General features: G+C 46.7%; 1 protein-coding gene across 2 annotated transcripts in view; it reads left to right on the top strand.

The window, feature by feature from the left end:
* Positions 1 to 27,754, top strand: part of KIF6 (kinesin family member 6) — a 422,715-nt gene that overhangs the window by 301,115 nt on the left and 93,846 nt on the right. For both annotated transcript variants that reach the window (XM_078055376.1, XM_078055377.1), the window contains one exon: positions 17,804 to 17,912. In XM_078055376.1, coding sequence (XP_077911502.1) covers positions 17,804 to 17,912 — 109 coding nt within the window. The remainder of the gene's footprint in view (positions 1 to 17,803; positions 17,913 to 27,754) is intronic.

The raw sequence follows: 27,754 nt of genomic DNA on the forward strand, positions 1-27,754 counted from the left end.
GTTGAGAGTTTTTATCATAGGAAGTCAGTCAATTTAACCCAGAGCCAAGTATCTTCTACAGTGGTATAGATGAATGGGCAGCTATTTAAAGTGACTAATTAGAAATCCCGGTGATGGGTATTAAGGAGGGAATGTATTGCATGGAGCACTGGGTGTTATAACAAACAGTGAATCATGGAACACTACATCAAAAACTAATGATGTAATGTATGGTGATTAACATAACATAATAAAAAAAAAACTAATGATGTACTGTATGGTCACTAACATAACATAATAAAAAAAAAAAAAAGAAATTTCAAACCACTCTTCAAAAAAATACACACTTGGACCACATAGCCTCCCAGTTTACTCTCAGTCCATTTCTCCTTTTTTTTTTTAAAGATTTTATTTATTTATTTGACATAGAGACAGCGAGAGCAGGAACACAAGCAGGGGGAGTGGGAGAGGGAGAAGCAGGTTCCCCTCTGTGCAGGGAGCCCCTTGGGGGCTTGGTTCCTGGACCCTGGGATCATGACCTGAGCCGAAGGCAGACATTTAACCGACTGAGCCACCCGGGCACCCCTGAAAAGACAATTTTTCTTCTCTGATGCCTTGGGTATGATTAACACTTTCCTAAAACAATGATAAGGAGAAATGGACTGAGAGGCGCCTGGGTGGCTCAGCTGTTAAGCATCTGCCTTCGGCTCAGGTCATGATCCCAGGGTCCTGGGATCAAGCCACGCATGGGGCTCCCTGCTTGGCGGAAAGCCTGCTTCTCCCTCTCCCACTCCCCCTGCTTGTGTTCCTGTTCTCACTGTCTCTCTCTCTGTCAAATAAATAAATAAAATCTTTAAAAAAAAAAATTGTCTTCCAGATCAGTTACTATTCTTGGAACTGACAAAGAAGTAATGATCATTTCAAATGTTTCCTCAGCCAAAGTCCATTAATGTAGCAGGTGTCCTCAGGAGAGGGCTCTATAACAGAAGGCCTTGGAATTCTCCTTCCACCACAGACTCATCACTAGATCACATTTATTTACTATGATTGCTCTATCAGTCCATCTGTCTAAGTAACTAACTTTGGACAACTCAGAAGCATCTATCATCACTGACTCTTTAACAAAATTGTGGGTTAAATCAACCCAAAGAAGGACATTTCTTCCTTGACCTCAGTTCCATTACGTCCAAGTGAGTTGGAAGCTGGGCAGGGGAGAATGTCCTGGAATCATAGCATTATAGGAATCGTATGCTGTTGGCTGCAAAAGTTGGGTTTGCATCTGTTCTGAAATGAATTTTCCTGATCGTTTGCTTTCTGTGCCATTTTTACTATTTATTTTGTTGCTTGGCTTACACTGGGCCTGAGCTTGACTTTGGTCCATACGTCTGGAAAGCATAGTGTAGTTCATTCTCCTTCCATACACATCCTGCTCTTTTAATAAAACTGTTCCTTTTTTTTTTTTTTTTTTAATACAGAATGGCTGATCACAGGATTTGGTAACAGGGCAAAAACTGATAATTTGCTTAAAATGAGTCAATTTTGCGCCAGACTGGGAGCCCCATGACTCATAATTACAAGTTCAAAGCCTGGCTGTTTGTAAGAAGAGGAAACCCAGCCAGAGGGGCTTTCAGCCTGCTCACTCTTTGGATTCTTTTTATCCAGAGAGCAAATTACTGCCCAAGGCAACCCAAAGCTCATTAGTGAACCCAGTGAAGACAGGCAGCTTCTTGGGCTTGGACAGAAAGGAGTCTTTCTACCCTGCCATGTGAACCACAAACAGTTAACCAGCTCCTAGAGCATCTGCCAGTGAGCATTTTCCACCACAGATGAATGCCAGTCTGAGAAGCTTTAAGCAAATTAAATTTAGATTCCTCTTCATCAACTAACTACTTCATCTACTTAACTTTTAGCACCCTCTCCTTCTTCCTCCTCTTCCTGCCATTGTAGCAGATGGCAATAGTCAGGGCCCCATGCCCTTGGCATTGTTTTCCACAATCCAGTTCTGCTTCTGGCTTAAAGAAAAGACAGGATTAAAAAATAAAAATAAAAAAACCTAAACAGTAGGGAAAGAAGTCAGACAAAGCTATTACTGCAAGTACTGAGTGAAGAGCTGCTCATGTGCTGCTACCACGTGAAGAGAGGTGACAAAGAGTAGAAGACAGACACAAGTGGAAGCCAGGAGCCCAGCAGTAGATGGAACAGATCTGTGGCTACAACTTGGCAGCCTCAAGACTAAGGAACCCTGGACATCACTGAATTTGGGAAAAGGAAGGATGATACTGGTGGTCATGTTAAATGTGTGTGTCCTTTTGATGTGCACTACCATACAGGGTGTGCCTGGTGCCCAGTCTGGCAGGCCTTACAAAGAGCCTCTTCCAGGATCAGAAAGATATGATGGAGGGGAGTGAGCCAAAGACGAGGGGTGGAGGGTGGAGGTGGAGGGACCTTAACAGAAGGGAGACACTGCTAGAAGGACCAAGAGGAAATAAGAAGATGTGATTCTGGCTGTTTTCCAAATCAAGTTAATCATTTTAAATGAGGAGAGCATTTAAGTCTGATGCTAAAATAGATTCCTTTGATAACTTTGCTTACGATCAGCCATAAACTAGGGCCTTGAAACTCCTTCCTTGGAGTTTTTTGTCAACAGCAGCACACATTAATTATCTTAGATGCAACAAAATGTTTTTATTACCATAGATCTGAGAACTCAAAAGAATACAGCACAAATGTAGGTGCATAAGCAAATACACTATCCAGTTCTGGGGTTTGGAGAGATAATACTTTACTTAAATCCCACTGTCCTACCTCTTTACTATCCCAGATCCTTTTCTACCTAATCCATCTGCAAAATGAAGGAGAGAAACATGCGTTTGTTGAGGGCCTACTATGACCAAGACACAGTATTGTGTTCTTTCCATATTTCAGTCCCTTTTAATCCTCAAAATAGCCCTATGAGGTTAATATTACTAGCCCCATTTTCTGATTGAGTAAACTGAGGATACCACCTGTTTGCAATCTTATGGATGAAAAGGAGCTTGTCTGATTGACACATCATGAGCCACACTGCACTGCTATGTGGTGACCAATCATCTAAGACCTTCCTCTTTCAGCTCCCCAGTATCAATCAATAAGCTCTTCCCAAGAGGGTGGGTTCTTTCTTTTACTCAGTCTGCATTACTGACCACTTACTATGTGCCAGGCACAGTAAGTGTTCATGCCACACCTTCCAGAGCCCTCTTTCAATTAAGTTTCCATCACTGGAATGCCCTGCACACATTTCACAGCTTGATCATGTGTTTGCTCCCTAACCCAGTCCTTCCAGGATACAGAAACCTTAACATTCCCTCCCCATGGCCATCCCCAACCCTCCTGCCTCCGCCACACACGCGCCCACACACACATGCACACATACACTCATGCACGCACACGTACACATACAGGCATAATTATTTCCACTTCACACAGGAAAACTAAGGAATACAGGAATTAAGTAACTTGCTCAAGATCACACCCTAGTAGGGTACATTTTTATAACTGTTGTTTCTTCCAGGCACTGCTGAGAACTGCTGTTGGAATAAACTGGCTTCCTAGAAAGCAAGAACTTTAATTCAGAAATTCCCTTGAAGAATCTAGCCTACAGAAATAATCCAAAGTGCCTTTGTGCAAAGACCACTCCCTCAGAGAGATCTTCCTCTAACCCCCTCAGGAAAACAGCCTCCTGCATCATTGGGATCTCTCCATCCCCTTACTTTGCATTACCTCTCTTCACAGAGCTAATTGATAGTATGTATTTATCTGTTTCTCCTGTCTGTCACCCTCAGTAGAATGTCAGCATTCCAAGGAAATAGCCTTTGTTGACTAGCTCCAAGAATAGTAACTGGGATATAGTGGGCACTCAGTAAATATTTATGTTAGTGAACTAATTAAGTACTTAAATGTGGAATAGCATTTACACACCAAGATGCTCACTGCAGCATTACTTACACACACACACACACACACACACACACACACACACATATATATATATATATATATATATATATATAATGTAAAATTCTAATTCTAGAGAATAGATTATAATGAGGAAATATTACATAGCCACAAAAGGTAATATTTATGAAGAATTTGATGAGTTAGGAAAAAGGATTATGAGATATGTTAAGTGAAATAAGCAAGCTACAAAATTGTATCTACATTATCATCTTAACTATGTGATAAAACAAAGCATAGAAAAAACTGGAAGGAAGGTAGACGGATTGTGAGTTATTTTTTTTTCCTGCTTCTTTATACCATTCTTTATTTCCCAGTTTTTTGCAAGGGACAAGCTATACCTTGATAATTAGGAAAAGTAAAATAATAACTTTCAGATGTTCTTACCTCATCAGGCAAAGATATAGGGGGTTAAATCTTTAGGACTTGCTTTATGCATGAATTGTATTCCTTTCTGAATTCCTATAAGATAATGCATCTGTGAAAGAAAAATTCCTCAGAAGCCTTCCTGAAAGGCTTATTATAAATGGTTCATAATGGTAAATTACCTCTTTCTGTTGAGAATGTACAAATGCTAGGCACAGATATTAACTGGCTGACCCTATAGTGTTCTGAAATAATGCTAGATGTCCCCAAAGATTCTCATTTCTCTGTCTCAGAAATGGAAATTCTTGCCAGGAAAAGGAAGGGGAGCTATTCTCACAAGCCCACTCACCATTTAGGTGTGGTGTTTAGTTTGGCTCCCTTTAGAAATAATTATTTATAGGTTTAGTATGCATAAAACAGAGACAAAACAAACAACCACAAAAGTGAAAACCAAAGGAGAGAGAGATCAAGGAGTGAGGTGGTAAAGCTAATCAGAGAATGGGTTAGCAGGGAGCTGTGGAAGTTGACCCAAGCTAGGTTCCTGAGAAAGAGGGGACACTTTAAAAATTCTGACTGTGGGGGGCGGCCTGGATGGCTCAGTCCGTTAAGCGGCTGCCTACAGCTCAGGTCATCATCTCAGGGTCCTGGGATCAAGCCCCACATCGGCCTCTCTGCTCAGCTGGGAGTCTGCTTCTCTCTCTCACTCTCCCCCTGTTCTCTCTCTAAAATAAATAAATAAAATCTTTAAAGAGAAGTTCTGACTGTGGGTGTGGAGGGGAGAGAACTCAAACTCAGGCATCAGGGTTCTCATAGGAGAGCAGTTTGGGCTTGAGCAGGAGGGCAGGAAGCAGGGTGCAAATTTAGTACATATTAGGGGCACCTATTTCCAATACAACTGCTGACCTTCCTCCCTCCCTCCCTTTATTCCTCCCTTCCTTTCTATCTTCCTACCCTCCCTCCTTCTTTCCTTCCTTCCATGCTTCCTTCCTTCTTCTCTTCCTTCCTTCCTAGCATTAGAAAAGGAGCAATAAACAAGACAGATCACCTTTGTGGAGTTTTCATTTTATACAATACATATATACGTGTAGCTTCTGATGACGACAAGTGCTAGGAAGGATATAAAACAAAATAATAGGATAAGAAACAGTCCGGGTGGGTTGGAGACCAGAAGAGGTGATATGTGAGCTGAGAACTGAATAATGAATTGATAGTCATAAAGATTCAGGGAAAGAACATTCCAAACAGAAGGAACAAACAGCAAGTGTAAAGGCCCAGAGGTAGGAACATAGTGGACATATCTGAGGAGCTGAAAGAAGACCAGTGACCTGAGAAGGCATGAGCAAAGGCTATCTAAGAGGGGCATGAGGAGGGAGAGATGTAGGCAGAGACCATGATGTGAGGTCTGTTGGACTGAGGAGTTTGGAGTTTGTTCAGGAGCCATGGGAAACTACTGGAGAGATTAAAGCAGAGGAATGACATGATTATGTTCTTTAAAAAATCACTCAGGTTGCTATGTGGAGAATATGCTGTAGGAGGGCAAGATGGATGCTGGCAAACAGGAGACAGTCCAGGTGAGAGATGGTGGCGACTTCAGTTGGGATAAACAAGGAAACAAAGAGAAGCAACGAGGTCTAACGCATACTTTTAAAAGATTTCATACAGAATCTGCTGGTAGAACTGTTGTGGGGTCTGAGGAATCATGGACGAGCCCTAGGATTTTTTGCTTGAGCAAGTGGTACCATTTATTGATATGGAAACAATTAGAGGAAACATCTTGGGGTAGATTTTGGAATGGAGCATGAAGGGTTCTGTTTGGAACATGTTAAGTTTGAGATGCCAATTAGACATTAAAGTAGAGATTTCAAGTGGGCTGTTAAATGTCCCAATTTGGCCCTCAATGAAGAGGTCAGAGCTAAAGATATAAATTTTGGAGCCATTGGTGTATAATACATTTTAAAGCCACGATACTAAATGAAATCACCTGTTGAAAAAGAAGAGTGCCCAGGACTGAACCCTACTGTGCTCCAACATCTGGAGGTTGGAAGAAGGCAGGAAGGTGAGAGAAAAATCAGGAGGGAGTGATGTCACAGACGGCCAAGGAAGGAGGTGCTGCGGGCAGAAGGGAGGGGTCAACTATGTCTAACGGTGGTGCGTATTGGTCAGGATTTACTAGGTTATGCTCTGGTGATAAATTAGCACTAATTGTGCATAGCTTATCACAACAACATTTATTTCTCATTCACATTGTATGAACACTGTGGGTCAGAAGGGTGGAAGTTCTGCTCCACAAGCACCAGGGACCCAGGCTGACATAGATGACACATATCTGTGATGACACCGATCACCAGAGTGAGAGAAGAAAGAGCACGGAAAATGGGACAGTGAGTCTTCAGTGCTTCGGCCAGGGGGTAACACATATCACAGTCACGTGCACCTTCCCAACCTGCAGGGGACCTAGGGACTGGGTGCTGGCATATGAAATAGTTGGTGACTTTACTGCTCTACCATTTGCTGAGAGGTCAACTAAAATGAGAACAGAAAACTGATCACTGGCTTTGGCTATGCTTAGATCACTAAAGATGCTAAAAAGATACTTTCAATAGAGTGGAAAGAATGAAACTCCATTGGACTGGATTGAGGAGAGAATGGGAGGTGAGGGAATAGAGATGGTGAATATCAACCACGCTGATGAAGCTTTTTTTTTTTTTTTTTTTTATGAAAAGGGACCAGAGAAATAGAAAGATAACTAGAAGGTTAATGGGGAGGGGAGGGGGAATATTGTTAAACAGTATTTTTTTCCTTCCTCTGGGTATCTAAATGTCCTTGAATCTCTTACTCTGCAATCCTTCTATAAATAGATGAACTTGTCTCCTATTTCACTAATGAAACCAAGGCCAGTGAACATTGAATGTTTTAACCTTCCATTTTGTACCTACAAATTCAGATATATCTACATCTAACTATATCTAATTCAACATGGATTTTAAAATATGGTTTTGTGGTGATGGACATAATCCAAAGAAGAGGCGGAAAGTTGCTCAGGCAAGAGAGAAGGGACAAGAGAAGAAGGCCAGGGGAGTTTGGGAACCACAGCCCAGGTAGAGGGGTTGGCCTTTGTTAAGATGATGGATGCTTGATCCATTCTCACCAGAAGGAAAGCCTGGATTGCACTGAGTCCACCAGTCAGGACTGATGAGGTAGCCCCTGTCCTGTTGCATTTATCTCCCCAATGAGAAGAGGTTGTTACTGTGGGATGAGCCTCCTGGGGTAGTCAGGGAGCAGAGAACACAGAAGCAGTGGAGCCTGCCTGACAGTTTAAACCACCCTCTCTTCCTCCATTGCTAACTCATAACTAGCAACTACCTTCAGAATTCTCCTACTGTGTTCAAGTCGTTCTTGCGCTCTGAACAGCTTGCTGTGGGTAGGCTTTTAGATGACTCATTATTACTTATGATGACAATAATAACTCATTTTTACACTTTCACTTTTTATAGTGTATTCCGTATTTATTCATTCATTCTGTCAGACTTTCAAATAAATGATTCATAGCTGCCATATTCAGTTTTATTACTGCAAAATATATACATAGAAAACTGCCTAGAGATGCATGTACAGTTTAACAAATAATGCTTTTAAGAAAAACAAGTTAACTAGAGGTATTTCATCCTTGTTTATTCATTCAGTTGACAAACCTTGTTTGGAGTATCTTCCAAGCACTGAGCTTGGAGCTGGGGCTACAGATTCATAAGGCAAAGTCACATGTCTTTGGAACTCATGGCCTGAGGGGTGGAGAAGGTGGGCAGATAAGATAGTCATGCAAATAGTTTATTACAAATGTATTCAGCAGTTCCAAAATGGAGAGATGCACAAAGTGCCACCATCTCTTATTAACACTTCACAGTAACTTTAAGAGACAGTTTTTATTAGCTTCATTTGATAGATGAGGGGCTTGAGACTTCCAGCAATATAAATGGCAGATCCTAGATCATACAGCTAGTGGGTGAAACCCGTGCTCAAACCCATGTCTTCCTACTTTAAATTCTATCGCCTTTCCCCAACCACTGCACAAGAGTAGTAGAAGAGTAGCTCAGAGTTACACTCTAAAGCAGATTTTCTTCCATCGTCTGAGGGATGGAGAGTAGCCTGACAAGCCTGTGGAAAACTCCAGTGCACCTCTGCCTGGGAATGTCCTGGGGATGCAGGGGACTTGTTAAGGGTATGGTGTCTGGACCTAGAGGACTGGGCCCCAATTCCCCCCACAGTCAAAGGAAACCCCAAGGTCCTTTTATTCAATCTCTGTGCCAGTCCCTGACCATGGTGGGCTCCTTCCCACCCCTATGACCTTGCTTTGTTTCTTGAAAAGCCCTCTGCAATCTGACCACTCCCCTTCTTTTACTTTCTTACAATTGTCTGCACCACCTGCACCATACTACCACCAATGCATTGTCTATGAGTGTTCACCTACTTTCTAATGTAAGCTTGAATTTCCCATACCCCCAGTGCTTTCTATCACAAGGTCAAGGACAATATTTCTTTTATTTATCTGTAACATTAACCATAGAAGAGGGTTGTCGAAAGAGCAGATACTCAGTACTTGTTGACAGATGGTCTCCTTCACCAGTTGACTCACAATCTCCGTGAATAAACAAATGTTACATTTAAATAATGAAATTCTTTCCAGAGAAAAAACAGTCAGGATACAGAGGGGTCAAAGGGAAAATGATGGCCCCTTGGATCCTTTTCACCTCTTTCTCATGGCTATTGCTCATTTGAGGATGGGAAATTATTCTCTGCCAAAGTCCACACTCTTGCAACCTGGACCATACCCCTTCTCTCTGTAGTATCCCCCTGCTTTGGTCCAACACCACTATTTGAAGTGCATAAACTCTTTGACTATGGAGACTCTTCAAAACTGAAGCTCCATGTAGATTAGGGAAAGATAATTACTCAGCTGGACCTGACCTAGTTGGTTAACTAATGAAGTCCTCATGGTAGAAAGCCAAGCCTCCCCTACAACCCTCCCTTCCCCTCTGATCCTTACCCAGGCCCTGGGACTCCAGGTGGAGCAGCTCTTCCTGGCCATCTGGTGCCTGCCCCAGATTCCCATTCATGATCATCTCCAGCTCTAACGAGCTGCCATGTGCATTCATGGTTTTCAGTGCACATCCCAACTCACAACCCTCCCAACACTGCCTTTTTCTCATGACCTCCTGACCTCATATGTCTGACCTCAGTGGTTTGCTGGTATTCGTGAGATCATTTCTACTTGACAAATGATTTTCACTTAGCAACACAGTATGCAGAAGAAGGGTTCCAGAGTGAGACAAACCTGGGATCAAGTTATGGCTTTACCATTTTACTAACTGTTGTCTTGGGGTCACTTTTAACTTCTTTCAACCTCAATTACCTTACCTATAAAATGGGCCCAATACTACCTAGTTGACAGGGTCACTGTGAGAATTAAATGAGACAACATATGAAATCCCTCTAGCACATGCAAAGTTCTCAATAAGCATTAGCTACCCCCCATCACCACCAATAGACTTGTTGTGAGATTAGTTAATATCTGTGAGTTCATATTTGTGAAGCATGAAACAGTGCCTATCACATAGAAGACACACAACAAATAATTTTCCTCTTCCTTTTTTTGCCCCCAAGGAATGAATACCAGTATACCCAAACTCCATTTTACCTTTTGCTTGCTTCCAAGCAAGAGAAACAGAACTTTATTTAAATCTATATGCATTTCAGGGAAGAGGCTACTAGGCTAGAATGTATTTTTTTTTAATTCTCTTTTAAGAATGTCGCAAAATAAATTTGAGACTACGGTGGAATTCATTCCTAATTCAGGCATAGATAGAAAACTGCCCTCATTTGTCAGACAATAGGGCATGTGAACAATGCTCTAGCTGCTGCCCCCAAAGCACAGGCTGACGTGAGAACTGAGCTCATCGGGGTGGACACCAGTCAACAGAACCCGGTTGACCATAGCCTTTAGAAATGGTCAGGACATCTCAAACTCAGGGAATCTGTGTTTTTCAGATTCTGCAGCATTTGGAGCCTCTTATTAAGCTGAAGAGGAATGCTGCCTTTCTATTCAGTGGGCCTCTCGGTCAACTGCCCTTTAACCCACAAAGGGCTAGAGCCCACATGTCCTTCCACCCAGATTTCCAGGGTTGGTTCAAATATTGGTCATGGAATTGGTCACCAAGGCTGCCACATCTATGGACTGAAATCAATGGAAAAGACTCTGTAGATCCAGTTTCGCCTGGCATCAGGAGCCACAGCATGCTGTCTTATTTAATGGAAATGTTGCTGGCCTCCAGATTCCTGAATTAACTCCAAAACGCAGAAATGCCAACATGACCCAGGCTGTTCTCCAAGCTCCATGCCTGTGTCTGTCCACGGGTTTTTCTAAGCAACCCACATGGGCACTTTGTTCTGAATAAGAACACTCACAAAAGAAAAACCCCAGAGAGGCCGGGTTAGGAAAAGGAAGGTCTTTGGCAGACGATCCTCAGGACCATGGTTTAAAGGCTTAATGTGACTGTTGGAAATGGGCCACTGCCCTCAAGCAGCTGCCATTCTTCCGGGCACTCCAAGTCTGTCCACTTGGTTGGCACACAGGGCCTTTCGGCACCCGCTCAGGCTAACATCCAGCACGCAGCTGCAGCAGGAAGGTGACTCAGACATGGTTACCAAGACGAAAGAGAAACACAACCAGCTTCGAACACTGACCCCTAATTCCACCCAGCCCACATGGTCTGTGCTGCTGGGCCTGCGAGGCTTGCTGGTGGGACGTGTGATCTCTGGCACCAGGAGTCAGGAACCCATTTGATTTATTTAGATGTGGTGCCACTACTGGGTGGGTCTCCTAAGGTTTCCGTGGCTTTCCACTTCAGATTTTCCCTTTACTCCACTCCCTCAAGCCCCTGCCAAGCCTACCATGCTTCAGCCTGGTCCAAGCCAGCCCTAAGAATCTACAAATTAAAGGTTCTCATTTGACGGCTTTCATGTGGCAGCTTAGGAAACTCCAAGGCCAGTCCTAATCTGAGGACTTCAGCCCAGGTGGTATCTTCTGGTTTGAACATAAGCCTTTAACCCCAAGGCCTAGGGCACCAACTCATTCCAGAAGTGTCACTCAAAAGCAGGAAGTAGGTTGGGCAAGTGTCCTTGGTCACCCCAAAAGATCGACTCTTGGTCTTCACATCTGCAGTCACTTTGGCCGTGGCTAAGTGGTTTTGTCTTCCCCTTGTCTTCAGATTCCATACCCCGCTGCACCCACCCAGCCACCCCTCAAATTGTAGCTGAGCTGGCCCTTAAAGTAAACAGAGCCATGGCACATGGCACCGCTTCCTATGGTGGCCTCCATCACCCTGGGGGTGGGGAAGCATGGACGGAGGGCTCCTTGGCATCTGCCCCCAGGCGGCCACTCTGTGATTCGGGCACTTGAAGGCATGATGCTGCTCCCTGGGGAAAATCACCTGCATGTCAGCCCTTAAGGTGGTAAAACTGGGCAGCTATTTTCCCCCAGAAACATAGGAATGATGAAAGTAACAGCAGTTGTCATTTGATTGGGTGGTAATCTGGGAAAGGGGATGAATGATGTAGGCTGCCTGACAATGTCTTCCGTGAGTGTGAGGAAGGAATGTGGGAACGTGGGGACTACCTCCGTGCCATGCAGGTCTTTCACGTAACTTCCAGAAACCTCCTCCTTCCTAAATGACAGCATCCTCCCTGCAGTGAGGAGAGGAAGGTCAAGTGTCTCAAATGTCCCTCCTAATCTTTCTGGGAGATGGACCATTTCTCTTTATAAGATCTTTTAGCACCTCCCCATCTCATGCATGTTTTCAGTCCAGCATCAGTGGACCCTTTGCTTTCCATGCTAGAAGCTGCTGACTTGTCCTTCACTGCAGAGTGTCTGGCTGTAGCCATCATTTCCTTTTGATGGTCCTCGGGACATCCTTGTCCCAGGCACCATTCCCAAGAGTGTTGGACCACTGACCTTTCCTTCATTTCCCTCCTGACCTTTTATGTTTCATGCTGCCTTGATAGATTTATCTCTTCCTCTCATCTAAATTCCTCCTTTCTCTCCCTCCCACTGGTCCATTCATTCTAACTTTTCTATACACCAAAGCATGGAATTCTCTTCTAATTATTTATAGGAGGATACTTTTGTATATTTCACATAAGTCAACATTTACTGAGAAATTCCAGTGCCTAGAGAACCTTGTATCAGTTATCGTACAAAGCCACACTCTATCCCTGCCTGTTGCTTCTCATTACTGTTTGCACTCCCATGTCCTACATATTGTGGGGATTCATCATGTCACTATATCAAAGCCACTCCCTCACCTTTGGTTTCGAAAACTTCCGCTACCAAGCCACAAACCGTATGATCATCCCCCACATCCAGCTTCCTCCCTCTCTCAGCCTTGAATGTCCCCCACCCAGCTCTGAGCCTTCTCTTGCTTTTGGTCCCAACCAGTGTGATCCACAGCCCCCTTCCTGTCAGAATCCCACGCCATCGCTCACTTTTCCTCATTCTCTGTGGGTCTTCTTTTCTCCCCTTCCTTCTTCAGTCAGAGGGAACTGAGGCACCACATGAATAGATGCCTTTCCCAAGGAAAATAGATTTTTGGCTCTGACCAGGAAATCCATTTTTCAGGGTGAATAACACAACTCTCCATCATTCTACCTTTGTCAATTTTTAAGCAATAGCTTGAGAAGCAGTAAGTTGTTTGGGGCAGCCAGGAAAATGAGCTCTGGCCCTTGTGCTCCAGACTAAAGGCAATCAGACAGCAGGCCCAAAGGCAGGAGCATAAACTCTCCACTTCCGATGTTTTTCCTTTCCACTTGGTTTCCATGGGACCCTGTGTTGGGGGCGAGGAGGGCTTCCAAAAGTACCGATGCATATTCTTCAGCAAAATAAGGAGCCAAATTTCAGGATGGCCAAAAAAAAGAGAACATTATAGAAACGGGTGAGGGACCAGCACCAAAGAATTTTATATGCCTAACATTTACAGAAGCCTCACTCCAAGGCTGATTTTGCAAGTGCCTTATTGTCTGCCATTTCTACCTAAGTGCCATTCATAATAAGTATCAAAATCCAGAAGAGGCCATACCTTTAGGATTTGGAAGTGTTTTCCATCTAGCTCACAACCTGGAATTGCAATGTCCTGTTTTGGAGGCCGAGACTGAGAAACTCCTCTTCTTCTTTAGGGTTTTTTGTTTGTTTGTTTGTTCGTCTTTTGGTTTTTGCTTTGTTTTGTTTGAAATTTTATACTGGCCTGTAATATTTTATGTGCTCTCCTCCGGGTCTTAAACAGTCCTGTGCCTCAGCAAGCCAGCAGGCTGCTCTGAGTCATACATGTTTTCTGGGATTCGACACTGTGACCTATGATTGAAATTCACTAAAAGGAAACAACCACAAGCTAGAAACAGTCACGGCAAGTGGAACTCCTAAGGTCCTCTGCTTTGTTGAGCAGCTGAATCTGACAGACTAAACAAAGTTGGGGAAAAGGCACAATTTGTCTTTGCCATCACACCTTCCCTTTTAAGCTCAGATTTTCCCCCATTTTGGCACCAGCCTGAGACACCATCTTATGTCTCGTCTTCGCAGGATCTGTTAGCTAATGGTCAACAGATCATGGAGTTTGTCTTTGCTAGCTCCAAGACGGTGATGCCTTCAAGAGTATTTGCATTTTTATAAAAGCTTCTTGGAGTTGGAATCTCTAAGAGTGGGCTATGAAGCATAGTGACATGTAGTAGGAGAAGATGGTGTTGAATTTCTTGTGTGTGTGTGTGTGTGTGTGTGAATTTTATACAGGGGATGCACCCACTGAGGAGTGTGGTGGCGGAGGAAGGAAGAGCCATCAATGTACTTACCCCATCATGTCACAATATGCTATGCCAGAAGGAAGAACAGTAAGCATGTAGGACATTCATTTATTCATTCAAAAGAATTTGAGTTCCTCCTATGTGCCAGGTACCATCCAGGTGCTAGAATTACTGCAGCAAACAAAACTCACAAAAATCCCTGCCCCATGGAGTGCACACATTCTAGAAATAATAATAGAAATAGTAAAACAAAATTTGTGATTCTTTTTTTCTGTGATACCGTAAAGAAAATGCAAGGTTTGGGACAAGATAGACAGTAATGAGAGTCATTATGCTTTCCTTAGCAAAACGGATCTAAGAGCAGAACTGACTTCCTCTAAAAAGCCAGACCGTTTTTACCCCTTTATAACATTTCTTTAACTGAGCCTCAGTTTCTTCCTCTGTAAAATGCTATTTGACCAGGGATCATGGAGAAGGTTAACTGACATAATAGGTAAGGAAGCACTTGATACAGTGATTAGTGTAAAGTATATAAGAAATTCATTTTATTCTCCCCAAAGGCCATTCCTATTGGGTGGCAGAACCTTACATATGAATCAAGTTGCCCTTTTGATGCACTCTCCTCCTCTGTCCCTTCCTTCTGGGGTCTTCTTCCACTTCTGCTCTACATGGCAAATGCTGCTCGTCCCTCAGAATCCTTCCCAGTCTCCCCGACAGAGCTGACCCTCCTCCTCCCTGTTTCCCGGCGCTGGACACAGGCCTGCCTCACAGCAAATAGCAGCTTTCATTGTTACTGTTCACGTTTTTTCTCCTTCACTGGACTTTCAATTCTTTAAGGGCAAGGATCAAAGCTTTAATCTTCTTGTTCAAGTTTATAGCTCGGTCACATGCCAACCACAGTGCCTAAGAGAAATAAATACTGGTGGAGAGAATAAATAAATAGATGATTATCTCATTAGCTTTCAGTCACTCTCGTGCTCCAGCTGCTCTAAGTCCTTCTAATGGGGGCCAGGGCTTGCTGCATTAGAAAGCTGTTTTCTAAATCCTGAGAGGCGAAGACAGCTCTTCAGTAGGCTTCCAGGCCCTACTTTGCCTCTCTGCCTTCAGACGATGGGCATCATCAGCCACCGCACCTTGGCCTCCCTGAGCAGACATGGGGGATGCTAGCTGCCAGAATTACAGCCCTCACATATTAATGTCCGCTCACCTGAGCTCCCCACCATCAGAGAACTCCAATTCCAGAATGCTTTCTCCATTGTCCTGTGTTCCCGATGATACGCCCACGGCACTGCAAGACCCCAAGCACGTCTTAAGTCACCGAAAGTATTAAGTCCTTCCAGTGTAACTTTCTGTCTCATAACCTGCACTTCACTGAATTTTAACTCTTGGAAAATTGGTGACTCCTACATACTTGTGATACAGCGCTGGCCCCACATGTCAAGATCCTCTGGAGAGTGATAGCAAACTACCTTCCTGGGCTTGTCTCCTCTGTGCACCCCATGTCCGTTCTGTTCCCACTACCCAGGCCCCTCCGCACCTCAGGGAAGATGCAGCGGGGTTTTCAGTTGGTTCTAAGTTCTTCCAGGACCAACTGCTGTAACAGTGCCGTGGGCGCTGAGAAGCCTCAGCACGGCCGTTCCACCCAGCTGTCAATTCGGACTGTCAGCTCTAAAAGAAAGCAGAGCCTGGGAGAGAAAAGGCCGTGAACCCAACTCCTTCACTGCAACTTTTTGAATAACGCTCTTCCGGCCCCCCATCCCTGCCGCTGCCTTCTCATCACCTCCTCTGTGGGAGGCAATTTGGGGGATCCCCCAGGCAGGTTCCCAGGTGGTCTCCATGGAGCTCTCCTCATCCCCCACTCCGTTCCAGAGAGATTCGCTCCCTCTACCCTCTGTTGCTGTTTCATTGGCAGTGAAAAGCACACATTGTCAGAATTGGGCACAGACCAGGGGCGGGGGATGAGGTATGGCGTGAGTCCCTTGGCTCCTGGTGGGCTCTGCTGGATGAAAAGTGCCCCCCGGTTAATGTGTCTCATGCAGCAGAACTCATCTTTCCGAGTCTCGCACAAACCCATTCCCAGGCCGACCCGGTTCTGGAGTGTGCAGGGCAGATGTGGAGACAAAACCGAGACATGCCCATTTGCTTCTGATTGGAAAAGGGTGGGGCGTCTTGTGTGCCTCACCATTCAGACATTCTTCATGGTGCTATTTTTATCAACGGTAATCATTAAATTGGTGTCAGATGGGCTGGTCCAGTTCCTCACCCTGAGGCCTGGTGATGAGACTCAGCGGGTTTTTTCCAGGCAAGAGGAGATGTGGTATGTGGCCCATATGAATGCGTCTCCGGAACCTGGGGCCTCACAGGCGAACCACCCTCGCCCTGGATCATGTTCATGTGGCAGTTAGAGCAAGGCTCATTGTCACTCCTGGTTCGTTCCTGACCTGATTCATTTAACACACATCTGTTGAGCACCTTCTAAATGCCAGACATTGAACAAGACACTAGGGATTCACAAAAATGTAATCTCTACCTCCTAGAAACATGCCTGTCACCAGAAAGGATTGTCATGTGAAGTGACAGTGTCTACTGGGCTGTGTGTGTTACAGATGCATTAATAGAGGATCATTGACTGCGGAGGGAGGATTCGTGCTGCCTGGGCCTCAGGGAAAGCTTCTCGGGGTTGGTGACACTCAGCCAGGGCTTCAAAGATAAGTAGAATTAACTGGATGAAAACATGGGGAAAAAGAACCAACGCTTTTAAAAGAGGCATAAAAAAACAACTCCATAGATTCACCCAAAATCCAGCTGTGAATTCAGCTGTTGCCTAGGGAGTCCCAGGCACACACTTGCATTGAGCCTCGCTCTGGGAGGCCGGGAGGAAGAGGGCTGCGGTACAGGAATACCATCTGCTCACTCCGCCGTCCCTGGACGTCCTGACTCTGGGTTCCAGAATTTGGCCCCCGAGCAGGGCCCAGCAGCAAGGGTTGGCACATAGTGACGATAGCGACCCAGGATGTTGGATTTAGACGTGAACTAAGAGCCGCCATCACAACCTGCTCATGGATCTTGCGATGGAGAACCTAACGTCGGAGTAAGCACCAAGACCCCTCCCTAGACACAGGAAACAAGGATGAGTCGTTATATGGAGACTAAGAGTAGAATTTTCTAGGTTCTGTATCTTTCAGCCTGGATTGTACCTCTTTTAACTAAATGCCTGGAAATCCAGCATGAAATTTAACAGAAAACCAAAACGGGGCATAACAGGAAAACGGGGAGAGCTATAGCACTGAATGATGGCAGAAAGTGCATTTGCAGATGTCCTCGGCAATTGGGGCCTGGGGCTCTGGTTCTCATTTCCTCCGACCAGACATTCCAAACTCCAGCCCCCCACAAGTCACATGCCTGCACAGGCCCAGCCCTGCAGGGTGCAGGGTGTCGCTGGAAGGGCCTCCTCGCTGGGTCGGTGGCCAGCTGGAAGAGCCTGGGGCCACCTTGTCTGGTCAGGAGCCTCTCGGCTGTGAGCCTCTTGGAGCCAGGGCTAGCTTTGTGGTCCGCCTAAAGTGACAGTGAAATTAATGGGATCCTGATGCCGTGACTGAGGCCATTTCCCCATGTCTCCAAACAGGGATGAAAGAAGAAATGTCATTAGGACGACAAGAGGCTTTTGAAATCTTCAAGAGGGACCACGCTGACAGCGTCACCATCGAAGACAACAAACAGATTTTGAAGCAGAGGTAAGGCTGATTCACAGGGCCGCTGGTCCCCCGACACTTAGCCAGGCCAGTCTCAAGGAAACTCGCTACTCCGTTGTCCCTAATCTGCTTGACCTAACTTCTAAAAGAAAGGCCCGATGTGTATTTAGTTGCACGGTGAATTATGTCCAGCCCGGTAGGACTTTCCTACGTGGGAAACTCCTCATGCCAGCACTGCTGGGGTCCGCAACATCAGGGCGGGGTCTGTCAGTGACAGCACCAACTTTGTCTACAGTTCTCACCTGTTACACTAATTCCCGTCTGCCTGTGACTCTGTCCATATCACGCTGTTCCAGGGGCCAGGGGAAAAAGTCTGCAGACCAAATTGTCATCTTAGAACTCTAGCTGCTGCAGCCCACGCTTCCCACTCAGAGAGAGTATATGTGCGCACAGCCTGTGACCCAGAGGCCTCTGGCGTGTTCTCAGCCGGAAGCAGAGCGGGCAGCAGCGTCTGCTGACATATCGTCAAGCTGGCCTCTGAACCCTTTAGGAAAAAAACTTCATTTCAGCTCATCTGCGGTTTAGATGCACAGCCACAAACTGGCAAACAGAAAGACTGCCAGGTGCATGGGTCCAGAGTTCAGAAGAGAGAGTTCTAGTCTGTGAACTCTTACACTGAGTCACTCGTGACTCTGGATCTTAGCACACACACAAACAAACATTTGGAAATTTTCAAAACCAATTCGCCGAATTAAAATGAGATCCAGGTTTGAGAGTCATATGCTTAAAATGCTTCAAGGAAGCTTAAGGAGTGGCTGAGCTCAGGAAAACAGGTGGAGACGCAAGGGTCTAGAGGGGAGAACCAGGGGGAAAGCTCTGAAGGGCAGGGAGGGAGAAGAGGCTGTGAGGGAGGCTGAGAAAAAGCAGAGAGAGAAGCAGGGGAGACCCAGGAGAACATATTACCTTGAAAACCAAGAGGGGAGGCGGCTCCCAGAAGCATGTTGTGAGTGCTGTCTGACACTAGAAAGAAAGAAGCAGGGGAGACTGGACCGAACACACCGAGCGAGCGGGCAACTGCGGACCACGGGTTGGAGGGCTGGGAGTGAGGGAGCACATGAGAAGGAGCTGAGCAAAGAGAGCACACGTGAACATGTATTCAAAAAGTTTGTGATAGACGACAAACATTCGAAGGAGGGAAAATGGAGGCCTGAGGAGAAGGGAGGTTTGTTTCAGAACGGGAGAGAAGTGGCCAACATTGCAGGCCATGGAAGCAAGCCCGTGGAGAGAGAGGGAGACAGACAGACAGACCAGGGGAAGAACTGATGCAGCAAGGCCTCAGGGAGAAGATCTGGGGAGGGAGGGCATCAAAGATCCCGGTGAGGTGAGCCTGGAGAGAAAAATGAGACAAGACACTGCCTCTGATGCCCTTGGAAGTGAAGGGAGGAAGGTAAGACGGCCTCTGTTCTGTCTGTGGAAGTTGAAGTGGAATAAGAGTTGGGAGGTAGCAGACATAGTGGCAGAGGTTTCATACAGATGTCACAGGGAACCGGAAAGAAGGCAGAGCTGGAAAAAGAAAAGGCAAGGCAAGCAGCGCTGAGGGCCCAGCTTGACTGGCTTTCTCGCTGTGGTGGCGTGTGAGTGGGGCTCTCAGATCACTTTAGGAATCCCACGATGGTGGTAGGGGTGTAGCTGGGAGCAGTCATTTGGGCGCCATGCTGCCCCCCTTAGTCGGAAGAAGTACATGTGGCCCCCGCAGCCCAGTGGTTCCGCTTCCGGGTCTGTCTCCCAGGAATCTCTCGAGTGGGCTCTGAAGGGCACGTATGTGAGGATGTTCGCAGCAGCTCAGTTTGTGGCTGAGGAGAGCTGGAAGCCTGGGTGTCCCTCACCAAGGAAGCAGAGAGGTAAAATCTTGGGGAAGCTAACCATGAAGTCAGGAGCAATGGATGAATGTACCCACACCAGCACGGACAGCACTAAGAACACAATTCATGGAAATCATAAAGAGATGCACACAAAACAACCAAAAATAGCCAAACGTGAAGATAGATTATCACATACTTTAACCATAAGAATGGTTACCTGTGTGAGGGAGCAGAATGAGAGCAGGACAGGGGGGTGTGAATGAATAAATGAACAAAACAAGGGCTGGGGAGAAAATAAAGTGCCTCTGCTGAAAGCTGAGGACCCTCCCCCTGGAAAAATGGACATAGCGCATCCACACAAATTTTAGCAATGAATCCTGGGGTTTCTCAAACCTTCTAATGCATATTCACAGTAAGCCATGAGTTTCTGGGATAGTCAGCTGGATGTGTTGGAGCAGAACACCTGTCTGTCTGAAGATAAGCACGTCACACTTGCTGCCTCATCCAATACGAGCTTCTAAGGGGCCCTCAGCCTTCTCACCCAAGGCTTCAAAGCTTCCACCAGGGCCTGACAACTCTGGCTTCATATTAAAATGACCCATGGAGCTTGTAAAACCTTCCAACACTGGGCCTTACCCCTCAGATACTCTAATTTAATTAGGTAGGAGCTAAGCATCCATTTGTTTAAAGATTCCAACATGAAACCAGGTTTGAAAACCACTGGCTAAACAGTGTCCAGAGTCCTTGAGATCCAGAAGCTCTGAGGTAGGATCCCCAAACTCTACAGGCTAAACCAATTACCAAGCGATTCTTTTGTGCACATGAGTTTAAGAACCACTAGCTTAGGAAGAATTCTATTTTTTTAAGAGTTTATTTATTTAATTTAAGAGACAGAGAACATGAGTGGGGGAGGGGGACAGAGGGAGAGGGAGAAGCAGACTCCCCGCTGAGCAGGGAACCTGACTCGGGGCTCGATTCCGGGATCCCAGGATCATGACCTGAGCCAAAGGCAGACACTTAACCGACTGAGCCACCCAGGCGCCCCAAGAATTACTCTGGAATTGGTATGGTTCCTGGTTCTGGTTTATACTCGAGTTTAGGTCTGTTTCCAGTGGGAGGGTAGGTTGGGATGGCAGGGCTGAAGATGTGGTCTTTCAAAGCCTCTTAATACAAAGCTCACTTAACTCTAGTACAGTAGGGTTCTGACAACCCCATGACAAATGTGCTTTTGGGCTGAAACACATCCAATCACATAGGATGGGCTGGTAATACTGGTGGTCCCATCTTGCTTGTGGCCATAGAGCGAGGGAATTAATGAAACTCGCACAAAGCTTTCCTCTGAAAAGGGTTTTTCCCAGCAGTAAATCAATCTTTTTAAATCAAATGAAAAATCAAGAGACCAGCCCACATTTTTAAAAAAAAATGTCTACATCTGTTTAAAGTTACTGTAATAACAATCATTAAAGGAATATTTGGTACTGGTGAGTGTAACCCAGGATCTACACCTTTCTCGGGATTGGAGCTTTTGTTTGCATTCATGGAGAGTATTCAATTACTAGGTATTACATGCTCATAACTGCTGGAGGCAGAAGACTAAGAGAAAATGTTTTTCTGTGAAAACAAATAACTAAAGCACTGCTCCTACAGCAGACATCAAAATAGGGCCCCACAGGTGCCAGTGGGGGCGACTTCCACGCTGTCCTTACCTCAAGAAGCAGTCTGCAGTAACCCCGATCCCCTCCAAGCATTTGCTGCCTGTCCCCCTGGTGACTGGAAGCACCATGTGGCCCATCTGCAGGAGGGCTGGCCGGTCCTAGGAATGCAGACATGCACCTCAGCATTTTAGTCAGGATGGCGCTAAACACCTGTTTCCTCACTCAGCTCCCAGGAGACTACTTCCTCTGAGAAAGTCTCACCCTCTGAAAGCCCCCAGCAACGAGGCCCCAGCGTCCTGGCCCGCCATTCATTCCCGACTTTTCACATCATATCACTCTACCGTCCGTGTTTCCAATGTTGGGACATCATGTTGGCAAAGTTCACAAAAGAGGGGCTTGGGACTCACAGGAGCCTGGGGGCAGCTCAGCCTCTCTAGCCCATGGCAAGGAGGTTCTAAGTCTGAATGAAGGAACCATCGATGGCCCCGGATCCCTTCTGATCCCTCAGTTCCCCCAGAGTACAAGAGTTGACCTGGAGCCTCAGGACAGAGGGGTCCATCAGTGGCTCACACGTACACATCCGAAAAAAAGATTTTCTTCCCCATCTTACTGGACCCTTTGCTGTCCTCCCAGGCAATTCTAGCATCTCTCAGCCCTAGTCCCCAGTCTGGAGGAGATTTGCTACCTGTCTGTGACAAGAAAAACAAGACATTGGCACATTAATAGGGTGTTTACCCTTTGCTGAACTAGAACATGTAAGCCAGTTCTTAAGCTGGATTTTTATAGTGGAAGAAAACTACAATTCAAAATCTACATTCAAATCAGGGATGACTCAGCCTTGTAGTATATAATAATATGAAGAGAGGCTGGAGACCCCATGTTTGGCAAAGACCAGTGCCCAGGCACCACACAGCTAACTTTCTTCTGTGACAGGTCTTTGATACAAAGGGAGTCCCTCTGTCACAGAGTTCCATTAAATAACAAAAGAAGAAATAAATAGAGAGATTAACTGCAGTTGGAAACAAAGGCAATGATAATGAGAACTCAATCAAGAAAAGCGCCCCTTCACTAGGTTGGATCCTTCAGACACAGACTAGAACAGCAATCTAAAACCAACAGGAAAACTGGACCGAGGCTGGAGAACAATCTTGTGGCACCATCTGGAAATAACATCCATGACAAATAGGAGTTCCCTGGTTCCTATTAGACTCCAATTTTAACCTTTATTATTTTTCCATTTGTTTTCTGTATTTACACCTTATTCCCTGAACTAGAATTTTGAACTCTGAGAGCTGAGATTAGATTAGTATCTTCCCAGCCTCCCCACAGTTTTTAACACAGTGCTGGCCACAAAAATAGTACTCAAAAATATTTCTTTGGCTTGAGAATGACACTTTGAAATTGACTTCGAGAAGTCATAGCAGCCAAGCAAACTGCTCAAGACCTACTTCCTAGAAGCAGGAGAATGCAACCGCAGGCTTCTCGAGACAGGGAAGGAACAGCTCAGCAGGACACGGGAGGGGGGCAGCCATCTTGATGGGAAACAAGATGGAATAGAAAAGAAGTATTGGTATTAAAGAAAAGGCTAAGGGAAATGAAAGGTGGATCTTCATGGCAATATAATAGAGACAGCTAAGGTGCCATGTCAGGGATAGGTCTCCAACGGAAGGAAATGGCACAGATGCAGACCTACTCTTCCTCTCTGATAGGGAAGAGGATCGCATGTTCACTCTGTAAATAATCAACATATGAAGTTAACTGCTGTAGACAAGAAGACTAGGAAAGGTGTCAAGAGGAACCCCTTGCCCTCCAAGGACATATTTGCCCCACTGGCCTGAGGAAACCATCCCAGCTGACGTGACAGGGAATAGACCACAGAGGCTCTTGGAGATTGAGTGGCTTATGAACATCAGCTCCTCCCCTTAGCCCATAGGTTAAAGCAGCTGCTGCCCCTGGTCCGCAGCAAATTGCCTGTGGTTCTAACTGCCCTGGGGCAGAGCCAGGTGTCACGCTTCCTCAGCTGCTCCCCAGTGGTGACATATCTCTGCCTGACCCACACCAACGGCAGGATGGGATTCTCCCAGGAGCTGCAGGTCTTGAACGTTACATGAGATTCTACCTCAACTCCCATCCCTTTCATTGCCCCTGAAGATTGAGAAACTCAGCAACTATCTTAGGTGTCCTTGACCACGGACTTGCAAGGATCCCTCCTCTGACCCCTTGGTTTGCTGAGAGGATGATAGCCATCATTCCTGTCTGTAGTTGCTGCTTCCAACATGCAATCCCACGTCACGGTCCATCACGCAAGGGGGTCCCTACACTGCCAGGCAGTGGTCATGATTTAGGTACAAAGGACGTTTGTATGCACATACTTCCCACATCAACCCAAGCCTGAGAGGCATCTCATCCTAATCTTACAAACGAGGACTCTGAGATCCAGCGGGGCATTCAAGTCCAAGTCTCTGCACCCCAGGGAGTGCTGCCCACATGCTCCCTCACGCTCTGCCGCTTGTACACTACAGGTAGGTATAGAATGCTCACCAAGTGCGTGCCCCGGTCTAAGCTCCAGGGATAGACGTGTGAATTAAATAGATGTGGTCGCTCTCGTCAGGGCACTTATGATGTTGAGCAAGGGGACAAAACAAGTCAGCAGGCAGTTCCCACATGGTGTACCCGTGATGACAGAAGTTCAGAGTTCTATGGAACACGTGGGGTTGCAGACCTGCCCAGCCCTACAGAGGAAGAGATCTCTCTGCTGCAACTGCAGGGTTAGGTAGAAATTAGCCAGATGAAAAAAGATTTTCCAAGCAAAGGGAACAGCCCCGAGGTGAGCCAGTGTGACACTTGATGGAACTGAGGCCATTCGGGCCAGCCTAGAAAGGCAGGGGGGCTGTGAGAGAAGATTCTGGAGAAGTCCACACCAGCCAGAGCATGAAGAGTTTAGTCAGCCCTGTTAAGGAATTTGGATTTTGTCCTGTGGTCCCTGGGGAGCCCTTGAAGAGTTTTAAGCAGGAGAATAATAAGATCAGGTTTGCATTTAAGAAGGCTTGCTGGCTTCATGGGAAGTGGCCTGAAGGCAGGTAGCAAGAATTCGGGGAGCCACGCAAGCCATTGTCACTTTGAGGTGATGGGGTGATGGGACTGCTCCTTCTCTGAGGAACGAAGGAACGAAGCCAGGTGGAATGCTGTGAGAGATAGGGAGGACCAGGACAGGGAATGGATGCGGTGAGTGAAGATGCTAATGGAGGGAGGGGCGGGAGCACATAGGTGAGTGTCTGTCCTGGGCAGTGAGATGAGGAAAGGAAAAAGGAAGGGGAGGGGTTTTCGGAAGGGTGGGGGGCGATCAGTTCCTCAAATGTGTTTGTCAGGAAATAAAGCGGGACTGGGAGGGAGATCTGGGAGCTATCTGTGGGGATGACAAGTGAAGGCGCTGGCGTGATGGGGTGCCCGGGGAGAGGGTCACGACAAAACCCTGGCGATTCGCAGCATCTAAGAACAGCTGCAGAAGAGGAGACTGAGAAGGAGCAGTCAGGGTGAGAGATGGCTGAGGTGACGCGGAAGCCAAGAAGGAGAAGGGTTTGCACTCCGCGGATAGTGTGCAGCGCGGCGCCGGGCGCACCACGGCCGCTGTGGGATCAGGGAAGGCTGGGTGTCACGGGAAGCCAGGCTTGTGAAAGAGCAGCCAGAGGACCGCATTCCTTCTCCCTTCCAAGCCCAGGCCTTGCCCCGAGGTAGAGATTTTTCTGTGCAGCGCACAGAGCTGCCTGCCAGCCCCCACATTGGAAATACCCCCAGCAACTCTGCGATTCCTGAAATGAGCCATGCAGCCAACGACTCCCAGAGAGGAATGCCTTGGCGCCAGGAGGAGAGCCTCGGGGGCGCACAGGTTAAGTCACAGACCCTTCTCCCTGGCCCTGCCCAAGGTGCAGCCTCCCTGACATAGGCCAGGCCTCCCCCTCAGTGAGCAGCAGCTGAGGATGTTGTCCAGAGGAGCAGCGTGCCCTGGCGAAAGTCAGCACAGGTTCAACCGCCTTGGACCCAGGCTGGTTCCCTGAACCACATCATTAATGGGAACGTGCCTCTTTCAGGTCGGGAAGGAGTCATCACGAGTCTCCCCTTCCTGATGATCAGAACTTAGTCTGGGGCTGGAGCAAGGGGAAGCAGAGGGGCTGAGGGAGACGTGGGCTGGACAGGTACGGAGATGCAGGTGGGTGAGGATGAACGTGGCAGAAATGGGGGTCGCCTTTTTTCTCATCTCTCCCGCCTCCCCTGCACTCTCCCCCTCTTTTCCTCGGGGCTGAGCTTTCTTAGTCCAGAGTTTGTCTTGACAACTGGAGATCAGGAACACATGTGGGTGGGGTGGCCTAGAGCAGGGACAACTGCAGAGTGAAGGGAAAATGGTCTCATGCGGACAGGACAGCCCTCAGCCCACACCCCTTCAGTGGGAAAGTCTGTTTTAGCTCGGCGCTGGGCTGCAGAGGAGAGACTGGAACAGCTCGTGGCTTCCCCCACTGGGTCTGCCAGCCCTGGCAGGGCGGCTCTTTGGAGCGGGTTCTTCACAGCACGAAGCAGCTCCCTCTGCCGTGCCCTCCAGGACACGTGTGGGCACTGCCGAGGCTGGGGGGGCTCCAGCCCCAGCCCAGGCCCCCCGTTGGGGCTTCTCTGAACAGCTGCTGTGAAGACTGCCTGTTCTACCTCGCTATCTTCCCCTTTTCTTTCTCTACTCTGGTTTCCTCCATTCAGCAGTTCTGCAGCCTTGCTCTCATATCTTCTTTATTCTCAAGAATCCAAATGGGTGAGTGAATTCTGCAAGAACAGGCACTAAGAGGAGTCGTTCACCCAGCAATGAAGGATTGTCAAGCCCTGTGGAGTCCTAGATGCTGGGGATGGACACAGCCAACAATCAGACAGTTATAGTCCCCTGGCTTTGTAGAACTTACAGGATGAAAATAGCCCTCATCTTCTGAGTGACCTGGACCACACCTCAGATGCCGCCTGCCCCATAGGCAAAGGCCAGTGTGAGCCCACAGAGCCCAGCACAGGGACTTACCTGAATGTCTGCTGAACTGAATTCAGTCTGAATGGCATCAAATGGGACTGCATTTCTCTCCCGAAGGTGACAGGCCCTAGCTGAAGAGAACACATCCATAAATCTGTCACAAGCCTGAACACCCTAATAAGGGAGCTGGGGTGGAGTCCCAAGAAACCTAACAGTGAGAGGAAATTTAGTCCCCTTCTTTGGAAACTTCCCATCTGCAGTCACAGGCCAAGCAGCCAGACTAGGAAAATAGTGGTGACATAATTCACACTTCTCCTCCATCAAGCACAGGGCCGGCCATCACAGCATTCTGGCCTCTGCCCACGTTGTTCCCCTGCCTGGAATGCCCTCCTCTTCCCACCTCCTCTAACAAAATCGTACACCACTAAAGAGCTTAGAGACGAAACAACATGATACCTGGGATTTACTGGGATCCAGAAAGATTTGGGGGGGTGGGGAGGGAACGCGGAGAGAGGCGATCGTTAAAATCAAATTGGCCCGGTGTTGATAGTTAATGAAGCATGATGGTAGGTAGAGTTTTCTAACATGTCCTATGCATCCATAAAAGCCAGGTCAATCCTACCTTGTACATGAAGCTTTCCTGCCTACTCTCCACTCATGGACAGGCCCCTCCCTAGTCATACTCCAGTGGCTTAGCCACAGTCATCCATGGTAGCACAGTGATTTACTGTAGCCACTTATTATGGATTTGTTTCATAGCCTTTCGGTTGCCCTTTAAATTCCATGGCAGAGAGGAGAAGGGAAAGACTGACATTTCTTAAGGGCTCCCCATGTATAGGGGACCAGACTGCGTGTTTCTCACATAGGCCAGATCCTACACCGCTTTGCCAGCACAAAGGTGGGCTCTCAGCGGGCATCTCATACATATTTGTTGGAAAATATATAGGAGTCATTAAGTAAACATCAGCACAACCATCTGGCGGACTAGTAGACAGCCATCAAAGACAATGACGTGTGGAGGGATTAGTACTGTTAAGTGAAAAATAACCAAAGCACAAAATCATATGGATGGTACGATCTTAATTCTATAAAAATGAAGTAGAAAAAAGACTGAATGAAGCTCAAAATGTGCTGATTTCTGGGGAGGGGTTATTAGGGATTTTTTTTCTGTTTTCATACTTTCAAAATGTGATTTAACATCATATACAACAGGAGTCAGTAACCTTCTTCTGTCAGGGGTCAGATAGTAAATACTTTCAGCTTCGCAGGCTGCACAATCTTTGTCACAACTACTCAGCTCTGCCTACGCGACCTGAAAGCAGCCATAGACAATGTCTACATGAATCGCAGTGACTGTGGTCCATTACG

The sequence above is a fragment of the Halichoerus grypus genome, chromosome 9 (assembly GCF_964656455.1).
Source record: "Halichoerus grypus chromosome 9, mHalGry1.hap1.1, whole genome shotgun sequence".
NCBI classification, from domain to species: domain Eukaryota; kingdom Metazoa; phylum Chordata; class Mammalia; order Carnivora; family Phocidae; genus Halichoerus; species Halichoerus grypus.